At 37.4% G+C, this 21,058-nt stretch overlaps 1 protein-coding gene across 1 annotated transcript; it reads left to right on the forward strand.

Moving 5' to 3' along the window:
* Nucleotides 1-5,201: 5,201 nt before the first annotated feature.
* On the forward strand, nt 5,202-19,816 carry LOC128893752 (uncharacterized). The gene is made up of 16 exons (XM_054154960.1): nt 5,202-5,333; nt 5,968-6,321; nt 6,822-7,064; nt 8,260-8,664; nt 9,941-10,075; nt 10,348-10,638; nt 10,989-11,228; nt 11,791-12,198; nt 13,784-13,918; nt 14,892-15,134; nt 15,513-15,588; nt 15,725-15,889; nt 17,308-17,441; nt 17,856-18,209; nt 18,618-18,860; nt 19,259-19,816. Exons 1-16 carry the CDS (start codon nt 5,285-5,287, stop codon nt 19,657-19,659), a joined length of 3,876 nt encoding a protein of 1,291 aa, XP_054010935.1. The 5' UTR covers nt 5,202-5,284; the 3' UTR covers nt 19,660-19,816.
* Nucleotides 19,817-21,058: the final 1,242 nt, after the last annotated feature.

A 21,058-nucleotide genomic window follows, 5' to 3' on the forward strand; every position in this document is an offset into this window, starting at 1 on the left:
TAGCAGGGGATGCTCGCGAGCGTTACATTTTTGTTGGAACCTGTACACGCAAACGAAGTTGTTTTGGAGTGGCGTTTATTTCGTGTTTATTTGCACCGCCGCGTTCCTCTTTCCTCGGGGATCATCGTCTGCCGAGACATTTCTTTGCACACTCACCGAATCCGTTCCTGTCTCTCGAAACGACTCGATTGAATAAAATGAAGAAACGTGGGATCGTAATCTTCATAAAACTTCCTCGTATGCAAAGTAGTCCACTTGGTCCTGAACATTTCTTTTTTGTTAAAAAAATGGTTTTTTAGTAAGAAGACTAGTTTTAAACGTAAAATATTATTTATATACGCTCTTGTTTTTGGAGCTTTGGAATTTTTGGAGTTCTTCATTGTGCATTGCTGTTAGTGGTATGTTTCTTTTAATTATAACAGCATTTAATTGGAGCATTTCGACGCAACCGGGGACACGTCGTGTACATTTTCTCGCGAGCGTATTTTTCGTTCGCAACGTTTTCATCGGGCAGTTTCCTTCGATATCGCGGCGTCGGGTGTCGTCGGCGTGTTTGCGAAAACAAAATTTTTTTTTCAGGTTAATCGAGAGCCGATCAACCGCACGGTGAATTCTCAAAAGCCTGTATTGTTTATCTCCCGATTGGTAGACGCGATTGAAATCTTTCTCTCGCGCCCCCTTTTGTTCCCGGTCTCTTTTCATTCGGAATGTTCATCCACAAGCTGTAACCGTCTCTTTAAAGCGCGAATTCATTTCGCACTGAAATCTGAGACGACGTGACTTTGATGCAATTAAGCTCGCTTCTGAAGCCGCTCAAAGCGGACCGAACCCTTCGTCCCGACGATCAAGATAGACCTCGTGTCCTTTTTGTTATTTCCTTTCGCCGAGGGACATCGGCTCTCGCCCGCGTAATCGTTGCCTCGTAAACCGAACCGATGCTTTTTCAATAATTTCAAGTTGCAACGTTTTCACGAAGAAAGCAGAAAGTTGTTCGCATAAATATTCAAATTCAAAGTAGCAGTTTCGTTAGTAGTAAGGAGAATTCATTCGTCTTTTATTCAGTAAAGCTCGGATAAAAACGAAATCCTTTATGAAGCACGAAAAATAATTTCAGCAGATGTAATTGGTAGTTAATGAATGTAACGTGTGTCAAAAAATGATAATACGGATAATAACGAAAAATGAAGTTATGTATATGTAATAAAAATGATAATATAGACAAGCTATTATAAAGTAGCATAATGTGATTGAAGTGGTAATGAGAATTGCAACTTAAAACAGCGTAGAGTAATAAAAATGATAACCCAGATAATAACATGTATTAATATATGATGATTAAAGCAGTACAATTTATAATAGTTCAAATGCTAAAGCAAATAACAACATTAACGTACATACGACATTCTTTGTATAAACGTGTGAGAAATATATCAATATTTCGAAGTCGCTATTAATCTTCGTTGTTGACGCGATTGACAATAACAGATAATAACGATCAATATTAATTTCAGTCAGGCGTCGTAATTCCGTATTGATCGGATTAAGTGAATCAATAAAATAACATTGTATGCAAAAAAAAAAAAACAATCATACATAATTATGACACCTCTGTAACGATGTTTTGGTTTTGTTTCATATCTAATCATACGTTTCATGTTGACTGATCATCCGATTCGATCAAAGATTCAACCTTCCTAACTTTAACTTTCTTTGTTACAAATAGCAAGTTTTTAAAGAAAAAGATCATGTAAATTATCGAGAAATTAGGTAGCTTCGAATTTTTTTCAAAAAGCGTTACAAATAAAAGATGATCCTCAGACACAGCAACAGTGGAATTCTCTCGGCTTCTAAAATGTTCAGTTTCGTTCAGCTCTCACAACTAAACCCAGCTAAATGCACCCCGTCATGCGACTTGTAAATTTCAGCAACGCGTCGCAAGAATGCTCCCATTTACTACCAAGATCAACACACGTTCATCGAAATAATCAAATACATCGTACGTACCGACACGCTTCCGGACGGTTCGTGTCGCGAGTTCGTTATCATCATAAAAAAATTTGTCTCCTTTCAGTCCGAAAGGTGTTAACCCTTAAACGACGTTCGGTTGAACGAGGTACGGACGATCGAGTTCCTAGCGCGTCGGGCCGTCGCGAAATTAGAGCTAGGTCCCCTTCATTTATTTCCCTGTCTCCTCGACGTTCCGATCCACCTTCTTTTTGCGTACGCAACGCTTTCTCTTCCCTCGGACGAAGGGTTGCACGGTGAAAAAGAAGGGGCCTCCGGGGCGGAAAAGGCCGACTGAAAAACGACGCGCCGAGACACGATGACTTTCGGAATCATTTTTCAAAATGTCTGCCACCGCCTCGCCGGGGGTGGGCTGGGGGGTGGGGGAGGGTGGCGGAGGGCCGACACCGACGAACGAGGGGTGGGATGGGGTGGGTGGTCAACCCCCGTAGCGAAGGGTGGCAAGATGGCGGCGCACGGTAAATCGATGGAGGCTAGTCACTGCAGGCGCCCTCGCTTTCACAATCCCCAAACTCATCCCTCTGTGTGCCGCCGCCGCCGCCGCCGACCCCCCTCATTTTCGTGCTTCACGCAAGCGCCCGCACCCTGAACGACGTTTCTTCGCCCGTCTAAGAATGATCGCCGATGACCTACTCGCTCCCGAAAAGGTGCCACTTTTTTTCCGCATTTTTCTCTCGAGGGTCGGAGGAAAAAAATGCATTCTTTTTTTTTTCACCCCCAGAAAAACGTTCCAGGCGACTTGTGACCCTTAACCGCTTCCATTGCGACTCGACCCTAGTATTTCCCTTGTGTACGTAGCGGTAGGCATCCAGAATTAATCGATGAAATATTGGGGTAGTTTGTGAGTTAGATTTGACAGACACAGAGATGTTCCTTGTAGGTGTTTCATAAATGCAGGTAGCATGTGTACCACCATGTATTTAGAAACGAAAGAGTAACATTTCCTGATAGCAGACATTCGAAGAAGAGTATAACGGTCTCGCAAGATTTTTGAAGCTTCGAGAACAGTGGAAAATGTTCCGATAGTTGTAGGTTAATATTAGGTTTCAATTTGTTTGTAGTCTTTATCGTAACTGCAATTAAGAAGTCTTTTAAATGCAATTCTTATGAAAATCACTGAGGACCGATCCAGAAAGCATATCGGAAAATACGAGACGGTGAAAGAAAACCCGACGCGCAAGCGACGAGGAGGGTCGCGAAAAATAAAAGAAAAATCGCCCGAGGAGTTGGTGAAGCCAGTTTTTATTCCCCCGTAAACGGTGCAAACCTGTTTGATTCTGTCTGAGAAACGAACGCTCGCCAAGGGTGAGAACTTGCCACGGCCACGGGGAAAAAAGGACATGCGAGCCACGGGGAGGTTGGCTGGCACAACAGGTTTCCGTCTCTTAAACCTCTGACTCCGAGATTTTTCCTTTCGGTCGTTTATTTCGCACCTCGAGGGGGATTACACCTACCCGCAGCCGCGACGGAGTTAAAATAATTGAATTAAAGTCTGCTTATCATATAAAAACGCGTTAAATAAACTACCGTCCATCCAACAATACGGTGTGAACAGATTGCTTTGAAACTGCCTCGTTCTTAGTTTAAGTGGATAAAGAATTTTTTAAATAAGTTATTGTACTCCTTTTTCCTAGTAAAATTAATTTATTATGTCTGCGTCTATTATTGAAAACAGTTTTGAAATAATATTTAAAATAAATTATCGTGTCCCTTATTTCTAGTGAAATTAATTTTTAGCACTTGTGTTTATCGCGTTAATAACAGTTCTTCCATTTAAATGTGGTCAATTGTTCTAAGAGACTCTTATTTTTATATAATTTATATAATTTTATGGGACTTATAAATTTTATGTGATTAAATAGATTAAATTTTCAAGTACCTATCAACACCTCTTCCTAACCATATCAAATTGTTTTTAATCAGCCAAATATAAATAAAAACAGTTTACTTCTCAATAAAATAATAAAAGACAAAATAACGAAAAGTTCGTTTCCAAGAAAGATTCTTACATTATTCTGTTCAAAGGTATATTTTGGGCGAGGTAGGTGTTCCAACAGTTTCAGAAGTATGCAAATGCCTAATCGAAAATTCGTGGATACGATCGAATATACTCTGGAACGATATATCGAGAAAGCATTATCAACAGCTAAGAGATGATCTTATAACCTACATGTTCTGTTATCGATTCTATCGGTTTACGTCACAGGCGTCGCTTATGTAGATTCAAAAGAACGATTAGCATTTTGTGCCGCGAAAAACATATTCTATGATTTATTTATAGAAATTAATTATCACATACAAATTATGTCAATTAAAAATATTCTATTACGACGAAGTATATCCTTTGTCTACATTATCTATTTACTTTTCTATTTCCTGTTTCTTCAATTGAATTACAATTTAAATAAAAGATTTCGTGATTGAGTATTTGATAGCTTTATCTCTCTTCTGGATTAGAATTATTCTGTTGTAACTTGTCTATATTAAAGCTTGATCTAAAGATTCAATGCGTATAGTTTGAGGATTTGTATTTTGATTTTTTTTTTTTTTCAATTGTTAGTTTCCCTTTATGATTCATCACTGTATCCACTCGTTGATAAGAGGTATTAACTATTAATGCTGTTTCTAAACTTTTACATGATTTTATGAGAAATAATGTGTAAAAATCGTACTGCACAATTAAAAATATGACAATGCTCGTTTGACATTTATCGCAATACAATATCAGAGCTCCTCATTAAGAATTGGTATTGCGCAGCAGCAGATGTCGAAACAATCGATCAATTCAAAAATCTATACTAATTGTATTTTTTGACGACAGTAAGATGAGAATATATGAAAACGCCATCAACCGAAAGTATAAAAGACTATGTGAAGTATAGCATAGGAAAAGAAGTACGTGGGACGAAACTATATAACCATATATACGAATCGAATATAGAGGCATGTATGGCTTATGCTATTGTCTTGTGCCATACCACGCATTTTAGATATAGGTTTATCACTTGGAGACGTCACCTATGATCATTATAGCGCAGCACGAATGTTAATTTCATCATCGAAGACCGTTAATAACTATTTCATTGAACGATTCGGGCATAAATTAAACAACTTGTGTTTCATTATCATGCCACATCTGTTTCATACATATAAACAACAATAACACATTATCTTATCGCTGAATCTAATGTATCGATCGATCAATCGATCGGTAGCTTTATAAGAGAAACTTCCAACACCAGCAGAGCAACAGTCAACCATGAAGACCCAAGTCCTTGCTAGTTTGCTGCTCCTCTGCGGTGCCAGCGGTAAATATTAGTTTTAACACGTATTTTAATACATAATGTAATTGATTTCTTTCTTGTTTAAAATTGCACAGTTTATTCAGCTGCCTTGTCTTATTGCTACTCAAATTGCACACTCATCATACATTCGTATGCAAAATTGTAGTGTAATTGTCTTTTATAATTGTCGATAATAACGATCCACAAAGGTAAAAAGGAATAAAGGTGTTTTTATTAGAACTGAAATTAGAACTGAACTCTTCAAGAATTACTATCGACATGTTTAGATCATTAATATGTATAATTATCTTTTCGATACTTAAAGATGATATCACCGCATGTATTTCTATTAGGACGATTAAACAATTTACATTTACACTCCTCGTGTTCGTACCTTGTACTACAGACAAAAACTTGCTCGAACATGCAGTAGCATTTCTTGGAACACACTATCCATTTTTAATAGTGGATAATAATGGAACAATCTGTTACATCGAAGAAGACCATCGATACAATCATCGATGTAACCATTCTCAATACTCCTGTTATCACCAAAAATTCGAAATTCAGAAGAATCGAAATTAAAAATTCCAGAGTGAAAATTCTGGATGTTAAGTTCAGTGACCAATTTTACATGAAATGAAAATATCGTTTACAGGTTTCTCGCTGTTTCCGATTCTCGATGAAAATATGGATACTGTCGTGGATATGGAGTCATCGCTTACAAACCCCCAGACATATCTAAGTATGTACGACGATTTTGGGAATATTGTTAAGATCGATATGGACCTCGATGATCCCGAGACGTTAGAAGAAACTAAAAAGGACTTGCGCAAACGCGTCAGCTTCTACCTGTACACAAAAGCAACTCCAAAGAATCCTGAAAAGTTGTACGTGGATGACGTCAATACTCTGAAGAAAAGCCACTTCAATCCGAAGAAACAGACCGTAATGGTCACGCACGGGTGGATGAACTCCTACAAGAGTCAGGCTTGTACCAAGATTCGCGATGGTAAGTATATTTTTCATTATTTACTTGTTCAGCCCTTCACTGGAATATTTTATAATGTTTTTTAAATCGTCATTAAAACTGTTAAATAAATTATAGTGCTAGGTGCGCTAAAAGTGATATGAAAAATACGTTGTGATATAAGTGATATAAAATTTCCGAACTTCTTTTGCAATAATTCATTACTCGAAAGGTTATAAATGGTAATTCTTCGATAGGTAATTGCGATCAATTTGAACCACGAGACATCTCGCAATTGTTAGCGAATGGGTTAATGACTTCTACATTAAGAAACTAAGAACTGTTCTAAGTAACTGTTTACACCAGACTTTCTTAAAGAAACAGTTAATTTAAAGCTTTTTTCCACTTGTTATATTTAATCACTTGGTCCCTTCTAATTAAAGAAACTTCTTCGCCATCAGATGATGGATTAGACAGAATAAACTTCAATAGCGGCAAGCTTAAAGGTTTCTAATTCGTTTGGTGCTTTTCGTCTTTTCCAGCTTATCTTCAAAAGGGCGACTACAACGTCATCGCGGTTGACTGGGCGTCGATATCAGTCAGGCCGTATCTTTGGTGCAGTAGGCGAGTCGCGATGGTCGGCGAGTACGTCGCAAAATTCAACAACTTCCTCGAGAAACAAAAAGTGAATATATCTCAGCTGACCATAATTGGCCACTCTCTCGGCGCTCACATTGCCGGATTGTCATCCTATTACTCGAAAACCAAAGCGAAATACATCGTCGGTGAGTCCATTCGCTCGCTGTTTACCTTCGAATTCATTTCTAAATAGAACATTTCATGCACACCAATTTCCATGGACTATTACGTTCAAAAAGTTTTCCTGTGCATTATGATAAAAAGTCACGATGAATATTCCTCCTGAAAAGATGTATCATAGACACTCAAACGTATATTATTGAGATTAATAGTACAGTTGATGATAAAGTATTAGAGATGGTTTTCTTGACACAGAAGTCAAAGTTGTTTAAGAATCCTGTGTGATTATCTTTTTCAATCGTTGCATGGCTTAGGGTGGGTGTTTCGGGACCAAAGTTTGTAACGGTTGACTGCACTACTGTTTCGTACTATTTCTACCGTGTGTATTAGACTTGTAAGTGAGTTTAAAAGCAAGTACCTGACGATCAGAAGTCCCACAGAGAAAACAAAACTCTACATCAAAACTGAATATAACTGGCTTACGTCGCCAAATCTGGACATTCATAAAAAAAACGACATAGCTGTAAACATATTATTCGCTGGAAGCATAAGCTATTTTCAAAGCACTACCTCGACGTGATTCCAGAGATAAAGGAGAATTAAAACGATCTAATCTAAATTCGATTTACGTACATTAAACCCCAATAAATCTTCAAACCGATCACTCCAAAAAGAAATCCTTCGACACATTCACAGATAGCCGATTGATTTCTAACTAAGGAAATCGATCCTCTATCGTACAAAGAGTCGGTGCAGTCTGCCGGTACATCGATAACGACGCAATCCCCTTTAAAGACGCAGTAGCTAATCTTCAACTACCCTTTTATCTAATCTACATCTCAATCGTCAATCGTATTTCATCCCGGATTAGTTATAATTTATTAACACATTCGCGAACGGCAAATATTTTACGTTTCTAACACCGAGTACCGGCGAAAATAATAAAGTTCCAGAGTTGGATATCGAAAATTTCTATGTTTAGGGGGAAGATAAAAGTGACAGAATATGTTTTGAAGTATCAATGTCGTAATTACGTAGCGTACAAAAGAAAAAGATTTTCGTCATTTTTTCGTAACCAGGAATCAAATTCGAAACGAAGGTCGCGAGTGTGTTAATATCAATTTTACGAAGGATCTTACGACTCTCTAAGACAGTGAATCGATATAAAATTCCCACTAGCCGAATAATCTCATACCACCTAAACTCGTGATCTTCTTACAGGCTTGGATCCAGCACTTCCAAACTTCAATTTGGCTGGCGAAGGTGCTAGAATTTCCCAGGTGGACGGCAAATACGTCATGATCATCCACACGAACGGTGATTTGCTCGGTTTCAGCAAGTCTCTAGGTGACATCGACTTCTATCCAAACGGTGGCAAATTTCAAGTAGGCTGCGCGGTTGATGTGGCTGGCGCCTGTTCGCATATGCGCGCCGTTCATTACTTCGCTGAGTCTATCAACAGCCAGAAAGGTTTCTGGGGAGTGCGATGCACCGACTACAATAGTTTCCAACAAGGTATCTGCAAGAAGCAACCCGCTGCTCTCATGGGCGGCCATGAGCCGGACGTCACCGCCAAAGGTATCCACTACTTGCGCACGTCCAAGGAGGCTCCGTTTGCGTTGGGTCGTTTATGACTTAGGACGTAAATGACTTAGGGTTGCATCTCTTTACATCCTGGAGCTAGGTATAAAACGGCGTGTAGTTGCTCTATCGAGGGCACAGAAGCTGAAACAGAATTCGAACCGATGGGATTTTTCAATTTTTGTTGAGGAGGTGAAGACCGTCAAGTCTGTCGATTTGAAAATGTACGGTAGAGTTTTTATAAGTAATTCGTTTGATAAGTAATCGTCAATGTTGTAAATAGGAATTTAATGTAAATATATCACCTGTACATTGAGAGTTTGCACCTTGGGATACTATACTCACGGTGTGAGAAAGAACTTGTTGCTAGGAGATATTCTGTTCGAATAATGGAGCATTCGGATGCGGGAGATTTGTCTCTACTGGACAATTAGTACAAATTTTTTGGAAATTCGTGTACATTCCTCCATTTTTTCTCTTGAATATATGTATCAAGAACTGTTATGTTAAAAGGAATAGAAACTTCCACGTCTCGCTAGCAAATATCTTTATTTTTATTCCTCAAATCCATCCTCCTTCTCATCACGTGTAATTAAACAAAAGGACAGCATCGATAACAATTTAAATGCCGTGGTAATGCGATAATTACTTCTCACGAAGTTTGGTATAACGAACGTTAAATATAATGGCAGATATTCGAATTTTGTTAATGGCCCCTTTGAAAAGTGAGGACAAAAGAGGCTTTATCGTCTGTACTCAACTCCTCAGACGAACAGTGGTGCGCGATGACAATGAACATACCTGAAACACTAATACTGAGTGAAACCGTATACTACTGTAGGATATCCCAAACAGGAATGCACCTGATGCCGTTTAAAAAAATGTCGGTTCCGGCTTCAAAGCCTGCTTCCACCGTATTCATCGTGTAAAAAATCAACACGCTAAAGCTACTCTTAGCGGAACGTCTTCATCAACGTTACGGGAAAAGGACTGATAGCCGAGGAAGTAATCAAAATAAGAGTTTAAATTATTCCGTTTAGGAATCAGTTCGTACGTTCAATGAAGTAAAAAGGAATACACCTGTACGATTTACCTTGAATTTATTCTGTTATTTTTATGTTGCATAAAGATATGCATCACGAACGAATATTGGTAAAATTTTTGTTTCCGATATTGTTTTCAATCACTATAGCACCACACGAACGTCATACTCTCCATTTGCCCATTATCATTTTTCAACCTACAGAAGACCATTCATAGATGTATAACTAAACTTGAATGCTGTTGGTTTCATTATCACGTAACATGTGTAACAACTTATAAACAATAGGAAATTATGGACAATTGTTATCTAAAAACTATATAAGGAAACCTCCAACGCGTATAATCTTGCAGTCTAGATCAAACATGAAGATACACATCTTGAGTAGTCTCTTGGTCGTTTTCAGCATCAGCGGTATGCACTATACTTGTTTTGACTTTCTTCTAATTTTTTATATTATTCGACATATCATGTGCCATACATTAACGTGCAAAGCTATGATATAGTTCTCATTTCTGTTCCTCAGAAAAGGTAATGCAAAATACTGAGATAGAAAAGAATTGGTACAAGAGTAATTTTGAACCTATTGAGTAGAGTAACTGACAGCATCTACGAGTTGCAACATACCCTATTCAGGAATTAACATTAAAAATAGATTCTATCTGATATGAAAGTGTTACGTACAGGTGTCACGCTGGGCCTGGATCTCCAATCAGGTTTAGATGCAATCCAAAATGTTCCCTTAAACATTATCGAACCCAGCAACGAATCCCTATCGGACACTCAAAAAGACTTGCCCAAACGAGTCTTCTTCTACCTGCACACGAGAGACACTCAAAACAAACCTGAGATGTTGTACGTGGATGACCGAAACACTTTGAAACAGAGCCGCTTCGATCCGAAGAAAAAGACTGTATTCATCACACATGGCTGGACAACCTCTTCCTCCAGTCCATCTTGCGTTAAGGTTCGAGAAGGTATGTTTGTTTCAGAATGTTTGTATTGCATGAGAACACAATTTACATCGACAGTTAAACGATAGATTCCAATTAGTTCCTAATTCGAATCTTATGTAACGTTATACTCAACCGCACACGACTGAACATCATCACGCACGATTTCATCTTGCGTATTTATTCGGGAAGGTTTGTTCGTTTGTTCAAGAATGTTGAAACATTCGAATTTTGTTCCTAAATCGAATTTTAAATGATGTTCCATCCAATCGCACGATCTCAGTTTTTTTGTTTTTGTGTGTATGACAAACGATATCAGCTGCATGGTTCGAAGACGTTTAATTCAATGATTCAGTGTTTCCTGATTTCTATAGAATACCATAAACATGGCGACTACAACGTCATCGTGGTGGACTGGTCCAAAATATCGGAGATGTCTTATTTAGCAGCCGTTAAGCGAACTCAAATGGTAGGCAAATATATGGCAGACATGATCGATTTCTTAAATACAGAAGAAGAATTACCTGAATTGATTTTGATCGGCCACTCCCTTGGCGCTCAAGTTGTTGGATTGGCAGGCTATAACGCGAAAAGCGAAGTGGATTATGTTGTTGGTGAGTTCATCTTAGGTTACTTGCAGTTTAAATTTACGTTCGCATTATGTGCAAATATACGTTTGCACTGTTGGGGTTTCGATTACGTCAATAACGGGATAGACAAAAATTGTCATTTACTCTGTACGTATAAACATGGGTAGAATCATGAAATGCATAATTTGCAAGTATTTTAGAAAATAGAATACAGTGCTGTTTGATTAGAGTAGTCTTAAAGCTTCTTCTATCTCCAGTGTAACGTAAGTCAATTACTCTACTTGAAGTTCAACTAGGTGCACATACATGTTCCTAATCTTCAAAAACTGATCTTTCTGAAACACTGTCTGCTGCTTCTTTTGGGTCATTTCGAATTTTGAAGAATTGCCTTTCAAATTATCCTAGCGATATTAAACACTTTTATTTTGCAAGTTGAAGCAACTAGTCATCTTTCACTGCATCCTGATGCATGGTTCCTAAACAATTAATTAAACCTATCCTCGTTACTATCCATTTAAAACTCTAGTGCTTCTAGTAAATCACATAAGACCGAATCAGGGTCGCTGAAGGTACCATCTTTTTGCAGGATTGGATCCAGCATACCCACTGTTCACTTTCGCGAGTCCGAGCAACAGACTCTCCACCAAGTCTGCGAAATTCGTGCTGGCTATCCACACGAACGCAGGCCTCGAAGGTTTTCTCACACCCGTTGCTCACTGTGACATTTACGCGAATGATGGAATCACGCAGCCAGGCTGTGGGACTAATGTCTCGTGTTCGCACGGACGCGCGTATGAGTACTTCGCAGAGTCCATCAACAGTGAGGTAGGCTTCTGGGCGAGGCAGTGCGACAACATCTTAGAATTCAAGACCGGTTTGTGCAACCTGCATCCCCTAGTTCGCGTGGCCGGCGCTGAACCGGATGTTAACATCAAAGGAGTATACTACTTGAAGACACGCAGCAGTCCTCCATATGCTCTTGGACGTAACAATTAAGACGAAGATGGAGAACTTCAGTCATTTCAAATATGTTTCGTGTCTTCCTGATTTTTGAATTATACGTTGCAAAATGTCGAGTGTTTTAATTTATTTCGTACGGTTTCCTTCCTCCCCTTAATTTTATTTGTTATTAAGGTGCCGTTTCAGTCGAGAAATCATGTGATTTTCTGTAGGTGTAATAAGAGGAAGCAGAGAACGAGTCAATTTTATTTTCACTGGACGCAGACTTCACGATGCAGAAATTAATACAAATTGGCGTACTCCTATTTACTGTCAAAAATAATGATGTCACTTTATTTGACGTTTATTGTATGGGACGTTTCGACATGCGAAACCATTGTTTAAGTTTTTAAACTAATGACATTAGACATATTGTTAAGTGCATTGATAAGAGCGAGCGTGTCCTTCATATAAGAAAAGGAGGTATGCCAGATATCAGGTGTACATCTTTGCCATACATGTTATTTAATGGTAAATAAATTGGAACTGTGTGGAATCTTCAAATTGAATCGAGGAATTGCAAATGGCTACTCAAGCATGCTACTGTTCACAAAAAATAATGATACTCAAGGAAACAATTGCATGTGCCATAAACATGTAAATTTTGAATGTTCCTAAAAGTACTCCTGCAACCGAATATTCTAAACCTTACAGAGAATAAATAGACTGCTTTGATGTTAAAGTATTAATTCATTATTTGAACATAATACAAACAAAATAAATATTATTCATAATATTTACTTTATTTCTGGTCTTTTTTTAAAAATTGTGTGCCGTGTCGCTTATCTTCTTTGAAATACACATAGCATTTTTAGAAATTATAGGGGGACGACATTACGATAATAGAACAATGAGGGCTATATAAATAGAGCAATTTTGCAGGACACAAACTTTGTAGGATTGACTCATGTGACGTAATTTCGGGACTTCAGGGGGTAAAGTGGCTTTGTAAAAGCATGTTGAATCGTTATTACCCGCAAAGTGTCGTGAAATATGAAGAATATCGTCTTTAGCAGTTTCCTACTTGTGGGACTTGTCGTAGCGATATATTTTACGTAATACATCATTTTTCCAACATATTTTCTTACATTTCATTTCGTAAAAAGTTCTTTAATTTTAAACATTTTCAATAATACAACAAGAACAATTGGAAACGGTTACTTTTGTTAAATCACAATTTCCAAAACGTATTCACTACTTTAAGCGAAACTGAGAAATATAATTTATATACTAGCGACTATCGATAACGTCTCAAAAGGCTCAGCTATAGAATAAGAAAAATGGTTATAATTGACGAAATTATAGCAAAAGTGATCAGGCGAAAAAGAGCTATATATATACAAACACCGATTTCCATTCCTACTTCTATTTTCCATAAACTATCGCTGAATTGTTATTTTATGTTTCGTACGTACATAATGTTTCATGTACATTTTCGTTTAACGTATGGAAACTGTGTTTGATTAATAAAAGATTACCTACAATCCCCTTCTTACAATGATAAGAAAATAAATTCTACAAAAGAAAGGCATTTCTAATTTGCTCGTAAATGTAACAGAAAATGTAACATCGTATTGCAGATTTAATTCTGTTTACAGAATTCTCGCTGGCCGGTATTCTCGAAATGGGGATAGGTGGTGTTGTGGTGGGGATACAGGAAGCTGTAATAGATTGGTACGTTAATCTGCCAGCTTATCCAATATTAGATAAAGAAGGTAAATTTGCATTCATGTATCCGAACTATATGGGTGAAACATTGGAAGAAACTAAAGAACACCTGTTAGACTACGTCGGTTTCTATCTATACACACGAAAGAACCCGAAGGTTCCTCAGAAGTTCCTCAGAAGATTCCTTCAGAAATAGCTTTATCAATCTGAAGAATCCAACGAAAATCGCAGTTTTTGGATGGATACAGTCCTACGATTCTGACTTTTCCCTCGCGATACATGACGGTACGTACTCTTGTATAATTCCAGAACTTGGCACTTACTTGGTACCTTTCTGAAAGATAATGTACATTTACAGTATTGATACAGTGCTAGTTAAACAATTGTTATCGTTCATGCGCGTGAGTCTATTTCTTTCGTGGGTTAATTCCAAGCTAAATTGGAGTAATTTGTGTGACGTTTCAATTTGCGCCACTATTTAAACGTATCGCTGAAGATTCTCTAGCATTCGCAGTTGTTTGATGAATATGGCCACCTTTTTTCAATAAATTAATGTTTTAAAATCTACATTAAAATTAACCTCGTGAAAACTATTAAAAAAAATTTGGATAATTTTATACCTTTCTCGAAGAATTGAGAGAAAAATTCTAATGTTGTCGAATGATCTGCAGCTTCACTCCGTCAAAATCTCACGTTTACATTTGAGATGTTATTATCCAAAATTATTATACATGCATTGATGAACGATACTAAAGATTGCTAAAGTGCCAGAACACATCTCGATCGTACTCTTGTTGCCATTATATGTATATTACTTATTTTACGTTAATACTTTTAATACAATTTTCTTAAAGTTTATTTTTCACCATATCCATCCGTCTCATGTCATTTAATTTATTACTAACCGTATTTATAAATCTGAAACGGTTAAAAATGTTTTTAGTGCAAAAGCTATGCTCGATAGTTTAAAAGGATCGAAGGTACCTCCTTTATTTATTTTGTGCTCCATGTTGTGTGCAGCTTTTCTGAAACACGATGACTACAATGTCATCCTGATGGATTGGGAGAAAATTGAATACAATGTATATTCTTATACCTATCGTTGCGTTCCGATGGTCTCCGAACTTCTCGCCCAACTGATCGATTGTCTCGTGGACTATGGTATGAACCCATCCCAGCTGCACTTAATTGGCCACTCTCTCGGCGCTCATGTTGCCGGATTGGGAGCACGTCGCTGCAAAATCAAGGTGCCTCGCATCATGGGTAAGTCTTCTCCCAGTCACATTTGTCTTTGTTGGTTTACGATTCGACTACGAATTCTACTCTGAGAAATTAATTACCACGTTAATTATTTATCAATAATTATCAGATACAATCAGAAAGTTCGCAGATTGTGTTTAGGAAAATTTGCCCTCTTTTTCTATTTGATCCAACGACTCGTCCGTGGACCATCTCATTTGCTATTTCTTGATGGAACCTGTGCCCATCTGTGACTAGTAACCGTATCTTGATGCGGGCCAATTTTATAGTAGACTGTAACTAATACGTTTAAGTGCAGTGTGTCCTTGTAAAATTACGACTTGGTAAGGGCTGCGCTTATCAGAACATCCTAAAGCTACTGAAATCTATACCATCTAACAGCTCTAGATCCAGCTTATCCAGGATTTAAGAATGCGAGTTCAGACACGAGGCTCACCAAGGGAGATGCTGCGAACGTGCAAGTTCTCCACGTAACTAGCCGTCCTGAGTTTCCTACGCCGGTGGGCGACTCCGACTTTTTCGCAAACAGAGGTGTACAGCAACCTTGATCCATTGTGGCTTTGTTCGCACACATACGCGTTACATTATTACAGCGATTCAATCAACAATAAGAAAGGCTACTGGTCGCGGAAGTGCGACAACTACGACGATTACCAAAGTGGCAAATGCCATTCGAATCCAGCTGCGCTTATGGGCACCGCCGAACCGGATATGAACATTACAGGTGTATACTTCTTCGATACTACTGAATCATATCCGTATGCGTTAGGATTAGAGGGCATTGCGGATAAATAACGAGATGCCACGTCTTTTCGTAACAAGGTGTTCCCATGGAAATCGTCCATCTTGTAGGACTGCCATCTTATCTAGAACTATCTGGTTCTTTGTTTTTCTTTTTTATTATAGCTTACCCAAACCTGTTATGAGATCTATACAGCTGGACCATCTGATTTAAGAATACAAAAACCGACACGAAGGTCCACCAGACAATAAAGCATGTATTTCATTAGCAGTATTCAAATTTATTTAATTAATGCCATACGAGAAGATTAAGGATATCGATACGTCCGTCCAACTTGATAAATGAACAGGAAGATGAAATGACAATAATCTGAAAAGTAATTCCAAGTGGAGGTACTAATATTAATTCTTCATTAACGCTTCGACCTCGGGGCGATTTTTGTTGCAAGTTTTACGATAATTAAATTAGTACAAATTGATGTACTCCAATTTACTGTCAATAATAGTATAATAAAGATCTTCGACGCTTAATGCTGTAGCTTCTATGAATGAAACAATTGTTTCAGGTTTTAAACGAATGACGCTTGACATATTGTTAAGTGCACGGAGGTATGCCTGTTACTTAGTGCGTTATGTGCTTCAAAGAATAATAATAGATTGGTACAAGCAAATTTTAATCATATATTCGATTTACATGTTTATCACGTGTCGTGTACCAAGCATCAGGCAACATAGATCATACGTTATAATTTGCTATCATATGGAATGCACCACGCGTTATATGCAAGCTATCGTATAGCATACAATGTACACTATACGCCATGAGTCATGCGTCATTCGTAACGCTTTATGTGAACAGTATCACGCATTATCAGCACGATAAATAAAAAAAAAAAAACGAGTACTGAGTAAAGCTAACACATTATTTCTGTATTTCCACTGTACGCACCAAAACAGATAATACCTCAAGTTTTACAGAAAAATGTAATACAAAGCAAAGCATCGCATTGGAAATTTAATTCGTGTACAGTGAATTGTATACCATACGTATGCATTGTGTCGTGCATACATGTCTAAACAGAGAATTTTAAAGCGAGCATCATATATATAGTCGGTGCATCATGCGTTATGCGTAACGCCACACGCAACAAGTACGTATACTATAAAATATTTGTACTTCTATGGATCAATGACATTTACAACGATACGTATAGCCAAAAATAGGACGAGATGCACTGCCATATTGTGACAATAAACAAATTTTTCAGATAGAAGAGTCATGCAAAACGTCTTTATCTTTCCATACTTTTCTATGTAATTACCGTAGCAATTACTGCGATTTTCATACAACTAAACGAACCATTATTAATTTCCTTATCTCGAAAGTACTACTTGCCTGACCCAACTCTTTTCTATCTATATTACGCCGACGTAGTAGAGTGTTAGATCGGGTCTGTGGAAGGGATATTGTTATTATAAACGAACAACGACTGCTTACCAGCAGCAAAGTGGTAAAAATCATGAACGCACGCGCCTTACGAAGTTCCCTGTTCATTTGTTTTATCGTCGGTAAACATTCCTAGTTCTGATCTTCGCGTTCCCTCATTTCTCATAAACTTCCACTCCATGCGATTCTTTGTCACATTCATTACCATACGTAACGCATTTAATCGGAAAGAGTAACAGCTCGCGTAATGTATATAATGTTTAATAAGTACGTGTGTTTCGGAAAATTCTTTAACTGGCTCTTATCCGTACACGATTTCAGAGGCGGTCGTTTCCTTCGGAGCAACCTTTTGAGAATAGATTTCTACGATTGTAGGAATTCTTCTTCTGAAGTTCTCATGAATTTCTGATTCTATCGACATTCTACTCATTAATCATTCTCTCATTCATTCAGTATTGGAAATTGTTATTTTCCATAAAAAAAATTGTGGCTATAAGTAAGTAAAAATCGGTGATCCATTATAATACTCCGTACAGGTTTCTCCAGGGCCCAGATTCTACCAGAAATATTGCATGGGATCGAGGATTTAGCATCCACATTCACGGAGTCGGTCGCAAACGTGACATTGCGGGACGATGACGGTAATCCTGTTTTGTTAGATCTTAATTTGGGTTACCCTGAAACATTGTCGGAAACTGAACGGGACTTGCCAAACCGTGTGTTCTTCTACCTGTACACGAGGAATAACAAGAATGATTCTCAGCAGTTGTACCCCAATGACACAACCTCTTTAGAAAACAGCAATTTCGATCCGACAAAAGAAACAATATTCATTATACACGGATGGATGTCCTCTGGCCATGGCCCCATGGTTAACACTGTTCGGGAAGGTACTCTTATTTCTTTTTTTTTTGGTACTAGCTTCGAGACAAAACGTAATTGTATTATATACCAAATTGTATTATATATGCAAGATTCAAAAGATTTCATGTACATCATTTCGTTAAATTTTTAAGTGTATTTTAGATTTTGACGAATCACAAGTATATACAAGATTTTGTTAAATTTGAAGTATGTACCACTTTAAAAAACAATTTTTTTTTATTTTCTTGATGAAATTTGTACCTTTAATGACCGAAAAAAAATAATAATTTTCAAAATAGTAAAAAGTCCATAAATAGCAGTGCATCGATTGTAAATTAATTACGTTTAACCACCTGTTCCCTTGCAATTAAAGAGATTCTATATTTCTCGTGCCCATTTTTATTCGTCCAATGAGTGTTTCGTGTCTTTAACAGCTTTCATGAAACATGGTGACTACAACATAATCGTTGTCGACTGGTCAAAAATAGCGTCGAAGCCGTATATTTGGAGCAGTGATCGAGCAGTGATGATCAGTCGTTATGATGCCTCCATGATCAACCTTCTTCGGGTAAAAGAAATGAATATGTCTCGGTTGATCATTGTGGGTCACTCCCTTGGCGCTCACATTGCCGGATTGTCATCCTATTATGCCACAACCAAAGCGCATTTCGTCGTCGGTGAGTCGTGTCATGTATTAATTTTGGCTTCGTATTTAATTATGAGCAGATTAAGTAGATGACAGGACCAGAAGATACGTTTAATTTCGCATTAGGAGCAACGTGTTGATTCAATTCTTTAAAACATTCGTAGATTGTGAAAGTTTACTCGCACGACAACTGAAAATTCGAAGAAACGTCCGAAGATCTGCACACATTGAAAATATATCAAATATTAACAACGAAATACGTGTTACATTGTTTAGCAGATAAGAGACACTTTCATTTAAATTTCATTTATTTATCTATATCTATTGAAATATGAATTTACGTAAATATTCGTGGTCCAGTCATTGGTTTCTAAGAAATCACGTCAGGATAGGTTTGACGACTATTATAAAAGAATGATGTTTTCATAGGTTTGGATCCAGCGCTTCCATACTTCGAGACTGCTAAGGAAGGTTATAGTTTAACTCGTAACGATGGGAAATATGTTATGATTATCCACACGAGCTTGATCGGTTATCAAAATGCGCATGGCTACAGTGACTTCTATCCGAACGGTGGTAAATCGCAACCAGGCTGTTTAGCCGATATCGCGTGTTCGCATTTACGTGCGTTTTACTACTTCGCGGAGTCGATCAACACTAAGAAGGGCTTCTGGTCAAAGAAATGCAGTTACGAGTTGGAATTCCAGTTAGGCTTATGCAACTCAAATGCCAATGCCCTTATGGGAGGCGCCGAACCCGATTTCAGTGTCGAAGGTACATACTACTTGGAGACGGCCAGCGAAGCTCCGTATGCGTTAGGACATCAGTAAACTTAATTTCTTAGTTGTATTTCCAAATACATTTTGACGGAAGTATGGCTGCCGATGAAATTTCGAATTACTTTTACACAAATTACTAGCATCTCAACTGCACGAGGAATTGTCAAACGCTTGCATTATTCTTTAAAAAATGATGGTTACGAGAACCAAAAGTTCTCCGTTTGTCGCGTGGTCCTGCTGCGATACACAATTTTTTTATTTTTAGTCATATCTTTAAAATTCTCATAAGTTGTGAAGCTACAGCTATTTCTATTATTAAGTGATTTATTGTTTGCACTTTATCGATATTAATGTAAAACTTTGTTTCATTTTATGAAATGAAATGAATATGCTGTTGAAACGAGATATTTTCAAGTGCAAGTACAACCTGTATAATATTAATGAAAATAAAAGGTTTTAACCAAATCCACAAATGGATACTTCGTTCTTGTAGATTCATTTTTTCTAAGAGAAAAACTATAGTTGCCCGTTAACCACTTTGCGTTCGATATAGTAGATATTAAATCTAATTTGAAATATTCGAATTGGAAAGAGATAAAACAATTTAAAAATTGGAAAGATATAAAGTAATTTTTGGAAGAAAAATATAACCAACCTCGTAAAAATATTAAAACTGCACTAAAAGGTACGAAATAATTTCTAGTTAACTAATACGAATACTCACCATTTTTAGACATAATTGCTTAAAAGAATGAAATAATTTCTATATACTTTATATTAAATTATGTTAAATAACCTTTTCGTAGTCGACGCAACATTAAAAATTACTTACTTGGTTTAACTTTCTGTTCGAGTGACGAAACATACACCCTTAAATTATTGCTATCGTTATATCTACTTTAGACAACGTATACATGAACATTATTCAATATCACCATCTCCGCCAAATACTATCCCAAACGTCCTCAGACGATACCATGCGCCGACGATATCGACGTAATCTGCAAAAATACCTACACATTTCTCTCCTTTTGCAAACAACAAAACGTGTAAAAAACGACAAATCGCAAAAAGTCTTGATATCGGTACCATCGGGGAGACATATTCTATAAGATGCAACAGGTTTCATTCCGATTCGTCAAGCCATCTCGCCGTAATCGGTAAACATACCTTAAAAAAAAAAACATATACATGTCGAATTGAGTAACCTCCTCCTTTTGGAAGTCGGTTAAAAAGCAATGCAATAAAGAAAGTCACGTCAGAATGCTTTCTGTCAGCATTACAATTTCAGACACATTAGTTTATAATCACAGTACGATACAAATAACCATACAGTTTCTGTATAATATTACTACAATTTTTAAGTGTGTTTTTAAGCGAGACAGTGATAGACCTTAGCTGCTAATTGAAAATTCCTCCCCTTAATTGGAACGCAAAGAAGGTTGATATA

This window comes from Hylaeus anthracinus, unplaced genomic scaffold (assembly GCF_026225885.1).
Source record: "Hylaeus anthracinus isolate JK02 unplaced genomic scaffold, UHH_iyHylAnth1.0_haploid 3, whole genome shotgun sequence".
In the NCBI taxonomy this organism is placed as follows: Eukaryota; Metazoa; Arthropoda; class Insecta; order Hymenoptera; family Colletidae; genus Hylaeus; species Hylaeus anthracinus.

What these genes read in the sequence shown, in the direction of transcription:
- LOC128893752 (XM_054154960.1), top strand. Translation starts at nt 5,285, where the DNA reads ATGAAGACCCAAGTCCTTGCTAGTTTGCTGCTCCTCTGCGGTGCCAGC. An exon ending in TCCAATATTAGATAAAGAAG is followed by an intron (nt 13,919 to 14,891) that starts GTAAATTTGCAT and finishes TGTTGTGTGCAG; the next exon opens with CTTTTCTGAAACACGATGAC. An exon ending in CAAAGCGCATTTCGTCGTCG is followed by an intron (nt 18,861 to 19,258) that starts GTGAGTCGTGTC and finishes ATGTTTTCATAG; the next exon opens with GTTTGGATCCAGCGCTTCCA.